This window comes from Hyaena hyaena, unplaced genomic scaffold (genome assembly GCF_003009895.1).
Source record: "Hyaena hyaena isolate Hyena2069 unplaced genomic scaffold, ASM300989v1 scaffold_1977, whole genome shotgun sequence".
In the NCBI taxonomy this organism is placed as follows: Eukaryota; Metazoa; Chordata; class Mammalia; order Carnivora; family Hyaenidae; genus Hyaena; species Hyaena hyaena.
The window spans coordinates 57,747-64,384 of NW_024082611.1; the positions used below are offsets into that span (position 1 = coordinate 57,747).

At 51.3% G+C, this 6,638-nt stretch overlaps 1 protein-coding gene across 1 annotated transcript; it reads right to left on the reverse strand.

Annotated features, from left to right (window-relative positions):
• Window positions 1–835: 835 nt before the first annotated feature.
• LOC120227057 (zinc finger protein 501-like) lies at window positions 836–4,733 on the reverse strand. The gene is made up of 6 exons (XM_039225201.1): window positions 4,622–4,733; window positions 4,150–4,276; window positions 3,769–3,862; window positions 2,263–2,385; window positions 938–2,172; window positions 836–906 (listed from the first exon to the last, which is right to left on the reverse strand). The coding sequence occupies exons 1-5, from the start codon at window positions 4,718–4,720 to the stop codon at window positions 1,194–1,196; spliced, it is 1,422 nt and encodes a 473-aa protein (XP_039081132.1). The 5' UTR covers window positions 4,721–4,733; the 3' UTR covers window positions 836–906; window positions 938–1,193.
• Between the last annotated feature and the right edge of the window lie 1,905 nt (window positions 4,734–6,638).

Consider the following 6,638-nt stretch of genomic DNA (forward strand, 5'->3'; position numbering starts at 1 on the left):
GAACCTGGAAAGATGGGCTATAGTGGTTGAGTGCAGAGGCTTCACGGCCAGACCGCACCCTGATGGCCACAGAGAAGCCGAGTGAAGCTGTGTGGAGGAGTGAAAGACCGCACCTGTGCTGAAACAAAACAATGGCTCTAGGAGGCACGTGACCAACGTCCATGCTCTGGACTGAGCAATGGCTGCCCAGCTCCTACTTTTGCCTTTGCCTCAAGCCAGCCAGATGACTCGACCTTCTTCAGATGCGACCCCATCACCCCGCCATCTCACATTCTCGAGGGAACATTAAATCCTAGAGCTGCCTCCTTACAGTAAATACCTCTGGCCTGTGCTGAAAGGGATGAGAGGACTGTTGCTGCTCCGCCCCTACCTGCTAACTCCAATATTTTCATCCTGAAAAATGAGGGGCTTCTAGCTGGTGGCCTCAGGCAAGTGGTTTAACTTCTCAAAATCTCAGCTCCTTTTCTGTGAAGTGGAGATAACAGTATCTGCACCCCATGGCTGCTGAGAAGATGGAATGTGTGTAAAGTGCTTATGAAGTGTTAAAGTCTTATGAGAATGTTACTGTCTTGATTGACTTTAATGACGTCCTCATGCTGAAGCTGACGAATGACACATAAAGTCTTTTTAAAGGGCTGGGCTTTGTGACACACAACATTTCAGCATTATAAACCTTACTTTTTGGCAGAGGAACAAAACAAAACCAAAAAAACAAAATAACAAAACAACCCAAAACCAAACCATATGATCCAAAACCATATGGCCTGAGTTAATGCAAGGCACAAATAACTGAAAAAGCATCTTTTAAGTTTTTTAAATTTCATTTCTCCCTAGGCAAAAACCAAAATGAGCTCTGTTTCAGGCCTTCTGAGAAGACTGACCATACCTGTGGATCTCTCCTTCCACCTGGTGGACATCTGTGGATCTCTCCTTCCACCTGGTGGACATCTGTGGAACCCGCAGCATGGAGAATGGGGGGGCTGTTGTCCCCCTTGAAGGCTCACTCTGCTTTCTCACCCAACCAACCAGGTGACCCTGCAGAGAGAAATGTATATGATGTGCAAGGAGGCTGCACTGCACTGGCCCTGAGTTCCTGACACAGGGCCACCTGCTGGGTGAGAACAACACACCAAGGACAGACGGAAGGTCTCTGCCACGTCTGGCATATCTCTGGTTCACTGATGGATGAGAACTCAACAGTTGCCAAGGGTTTTCTGATAGTTGCTGTACTCACATGGCATCCCCTGGGAATGAACTCTCCAAAGCCGGGCCAGGGATCTGCTCCAGCTGAAGGCTTTCCCATATTTGTGACACTCAAAGGGCTTGTCGGGTGTGAATCCTCTGATGCAGAACGAGGGCTGCAGCCTCACGGAAGGTTTTCTGACACGGGCTGCATATGAGGGGCTTGGCACCTGTGGGGGTCTGCTGGTGCTGCATGAGGTGTGTGCTGCAGCTGAAGGCTTAACCCCACGCATGGCACACGTAGGCCGCTCCCCCGTGTATACCCGGCAGTGTTCGGTGAGGTGTGACACCTGGACGTAAGCCTTGCCACACTCGTTGCACTTGTAGGCCTTCTCCCTAGTGTGTGTCCTGAGGTGGTGGGTGAAGGAGGAGCTCTGCACAAAGGCCCTTCCACAGTCTCCACACACATAAGGCTTCTCTTCAGTGTGGATTCTCTTGTGCCGGGTGAGGAGCCTGCTCTGCCTGAAAGTCTTCCTGCATTTTCTGCACGCGTAGGGCTGCTCACTTCTGTGCACCCGCTGGTGCAGGACCAGCGCTGAAGAATCGCCGAAGCGTTTCCTGCACTCACTGCATGTAAATGGTTTCTCACCACTATGGATCTTGAGCTGCTGGGTCGGGTAGGAGCTCTGACTGAAGGTCTTCCCACATTCTCCACACACACAGGGCCGCTCGCTGGTGTGCACTTGCTGGTGCTTGGCCAGGGAGGAACTCTGGCTGAAGGCACGGCCACAGTCACTGCGTGCATATGGCTTCTCACTCGTGTGTGTCCTCAGGTGCTTGCTGAGGGACGAGCTCTGGCTGAAGGCTCTCCCACATTCCCGGAACGTGTACAGCTTCTCTCCTGTGTGGCAGTGCTCGTGGTCAGCCAGGGATGAGCTCAGGCTGAACGCCTTACAGCACGTGTGGCACTCACATGGCCACTCTCCCCTGTGGGTTCAGTGACGGACGAGGGCCGAGGAGTTGGAGAAGGCTCTGCCACACTCATAACAGGTGAACTGCTTCTCCCCAGTGTGGACTCACTGGTGCTGCACGAGGTAAGTGCTCTGGCTGAAGACACGCCCACACTCGCCATAGACATACGGCTTCTCACCCGTGTGCACCTGCTGGTGCTTGGCCACGGATGAGTTCCCCTGGAAACTCCTGCTGCAGTAGCCACACGCATAGATAGGGCTTTTCACCTGTGTGGATGCGCTGGTGCTTAACGAGGGACGAGTTCTTGCTCAAGGCCTGTCCACACTGCCAGCATGTGTACGGCTTCTCGCCAGTGTGGGTTCTCTGGTGATGAATGAGATGTGTGCTCTGTTAGAAAGCCTTCCCACACTCCTCGCATGTGTAGGGCTTCTGTGGGAATCTGTTGATAGCCCGCAAGGCATGGGTTCTTGCTAAAGCCATCTTTGCACCCACCACACACCAAGGTGTACTTCCCACTGTGAACTCCTTGTGGGTGACTAAGGTCTGGAAAAAAGCTGAGGGCTTCCATACACACACCCTCTCCTTGGCTGGGGCATCCCTGAGCTAGGAATGAAACACAGGTGAGGCCCTTCTTGCCAATGTGGCTTGTGGGATCTTGTGCCCCTGGGGATTGCCCTGATGCTCAATGAGGAATGGGCACCAGAAGAAAGTTCCTGCAAGGTTCCACTCTGGGCTCTTCTTCCCCTGGCTGAGTGTCACTGCTTGGCAGTGTCTTTCTGCCACCTGGTCTTCATGCTCTGTGACTTCTCTCAGGATGCTGTGCCAGAAATCCTGCCCTGTGAGTCTCATTGTCATCTGCCCCTGAGGCAGAGCACCTTTGTCTAGAGGCAGCCATGTGGCTCAGGGCCCAGGCTCTGAGCCTGAAAAATAAGCAAAGAAATATGCTTAGGATCCAACTGAATGGGCACGGCCAATCTAAGGAGGATGGACAGAACTGCAGTAGTCAGACTAGACAGCGCAGATCTGCGGCTTTCAGCGGGCTCTTGCAGTTGAGGACAGAAGAGAAATATTCTTAAGCGTTGGAAGCCAGACACAGAAAGGCCACATATATTAGCGCATGTATCTATGTGAAAAATAAATGAATTTATAACTTCACTTATATGAAAAGTTCAGAAGAGGCAAATCATAGAGACAGAAGACAGATTAGTGACTGTCAGATGCTGGGGGAAGTGACCGAAGTGACCACCAAATGACCATCGGCTTTGTTTTCAGGATCCTGCACCTACTGGCTCTTTTTTGTTGGATGTACACTGCATTTCCTTGCCCCAGGAGGAGAAATAAACTGACCTGAAGCATGGTGACTAGAGTTATAACACTGTACTGTATTCCAGACATTTCCTAGAGAGTTGATTGTAAGCATTCCCACCAGAGAAGAAACATCGCAACTATGTGAGGATGTGGATATATCTATTAACTGGGTTGTGGTAATCATTTCACAATGTACATCAAAACACCATGTTGTACACTTTAAATATACACAATTTTTATCTGTCAATTATACCTCAAAGGTAGGGAGAAAAATTAACAAAACAACTGACCTGACATTTACTTCACTCAACTGGACCTCTCAGGGGATCTCTCTCCATAGCCCAGGGGTCTTCCCACTGCTCCAGCTTGGAGATCACATCTGGTTTGCAGTTGAGGAGTCCTGGTCATAATTAGAAAGTAGAAGGGAAATGTTGATGCTGTTGTCACAAGCCAGCCAGTAATGCAGTGTGTGTGCCTCAGGCATGGTAGAGGTCTCTCCCTGGGTATGTAGGATGGGGTGTCCACTCTGCATGGAAGGGACCCACCTGGGGGACACAGGTCAGAGCAAGGACCTATCTGGGTGTGGGTTACTGGGGACAAGGTAGGGGATAAATATGCCCATGTATATGTGACCACATGTGGAAACAGACATGTGACATGGATGAAGAGGTGACAGGGAAAACCCACCGAGGGACACCAAGTTGCTGTAGTTCCTCAGCATCATGTCATGGTGCAGGATCCTCTGTGTGGGGCCCAGCAGCCCCCATTCCTCCTGTGTGAAGTCCATGGCCACGTCCTTAAGTATCACTGGCTTCTGAAACATCCCACATGCATTGGCTCAGCCATGGGTCCTGTCTGGCCAGGGCTAGACCCGTGGAGAACAGCAGGATGTGAATGTTCTGGGAAATATCCTATGGTCATGGGGGGAAGCGTGTGGCTCATGCTGTGAGCTGGCACTATTATCATCTTAACACTGGGTGCCATGGTCCTACCTGAATAGTTGTATGGTCTCTGTTAAAGCTTTACCCCTTCGTGAGAAGGCATTTGGAAGTGGGGTCTTTGGCGGGGATTAGGTTTAGATGAGGTCATGAGGATGAGGACCATGATGGGACTAGTGCCCTCATAAGAAGAGGGAGCAACCAAAGTATGCGGTTCTCACCTTGGTTTCTCCCCAGTGTGCGAGGGCAGAGAGAAGGCAGCTTGTCTGCAAGCCAGGAAGAGAGGTCTCACCAGAACCCAGGTCTGCTGGCACCTTCATCTTGGACTTCTGCCACCAAAACTGAAAACTAACTTTGTCAATTAAGTCATATAGTTCATAGTATTTTGTTATAGGAGTCTGAACAGATTAAAACACAATGATTTTGGGCGCCTGCATGGCTCAGTCGGTTGAGCAACCAACTCTTGGTTTCGGCTCAGGTCATGATCCACAGTTCATAAGTTTGAGCCTCGCATTGGGCTCCAAGCTGACAGTACAGCACCTGCTTGAGATTCTCTCTTCTCTTCCCGCCCCCCCGCCCCTGCCCCGCCCCGGTCTTTACCCTTCCCCTGGTCACACACACAGACTCTCTCTCTCTCTCAAGATAAATAAATAAAATGTTAAAAAAAAGACTTAAATTTAAAAACAAAAAAGACACATTGATTCCTCATCACTTCCCAAAGCACTCAGCTTTGTGGCCCCCAGACGGACAGCTGCATGGCCCTTACCAGCCCCTCCCCCACCCCCCAAGCCCTCTGTCATACCTGCATGGTTTGCATCCCCTTTAAGCCTGGGCAGGGGAGGCTTAGAGGACAGGATAGCATCTGACACCAGCCACATGTGCTCTGGGGCCATTAAGTGTCCCCAACCTGGACTTTACTGTCCCACAGTGGCACCCCCAGGCTGTGGCAATAATCCCTCTGCCTGTGTGTGTGGCTGTCTTCTTGGGGACCCCATGAAAAAGGGGCTGTGAGGAGGCAGCAATTTCAGAGTAACTACTTACCACCCAAACCCCCCAAACACCTATCTAGATACTGCTCAGTGCCACCATTCGCTTATTTGCCCGTTAATATCTTCCAGGTGTCTGTACATGCCAGGCCCCACTGTGTCCCTTTCTTGGATCCTGGATAAACAGTGTGACCATAAAGAGCCCGTGTCCCAGATCTGCCCAGGCATGGAATTTCCTTCAAGTGCCCTAGACTGACAAGGTCACTATGTGCCACCCTGGAATGGAGATAGAAGAAAGAGGAGGAATGGCCAGGGCGGGAGAAGGTGTCCTGCCCCAGGACTCATGCTCCATGGGGGTTGTGGCTCCAGTCCTGTGCTCAGGGATAGACATATCACAGAAGCAAGGACATAAAGGAGTATGCCTGCTGGGACTGCTGGCTTTTTGGGAAACTCACATGGAAGGCATCTGCTGGGAATGTAGCATCTTGGGGCTTGGGCTTGCCCTCCTTGACACTTCCCTGAGAAGGAAGAGCTGGAGGAGGGGCAGGGGATATGAGAGAGGCCATATGTGCCCTCAGACCCCAGAGACCCAAGCCCCAAAGCCCCCTCACCTCACATCCCTCCCCTCGCAGGCCACTAGTGTCTCTCCCAGGGGTCTCAGCCCTCCCAGTCCATACTCTCCCGGTCTAGACCCTCCCACAAGTGTTGTTCCTGTTTACCCTCCAGGGATTGGCAGAACCAGAGCCGCCAACGTATGGCAAGCATGCCGTGGTCACCTTGTATCAGCTTGTTTGATCCTCACTCCTTTCCTGAGAGTGACGGTTAGGATCATCACTACCAGACCTGTTTTACATGAAGGAAACTGAAGCATCAAGGGGGAAGATGCTTGCTTGAATTGAGCTTCTGTGGGGAAGCATCCCCTCATGTCCCCACCCATGACCACCCAAGACAGTGAGTCCTGGGGAGAAGGCTGTATCCATGTGGACCCGCATAGCCCAGAATTAGTCTGGGAATGTGGCACCCACCCGAGCTCTGGTGAAAGGGTTTATACAGCTGCCATGGACCTGTGGTGATCCAGAGGATGATAAATACTTGGAGTAGGAAGCCCAGGAGCTGCAGTTCCACGATGTGCCACTAACTGGCCATATCACTGTTCTGGGCCTATTTCTTCCTGAGTACAAAAAAGACAAGAGGATGGATGGCATTAAGTCTCAGAAAGTCTTTGTGAAATATAACATAACATAGGAATACC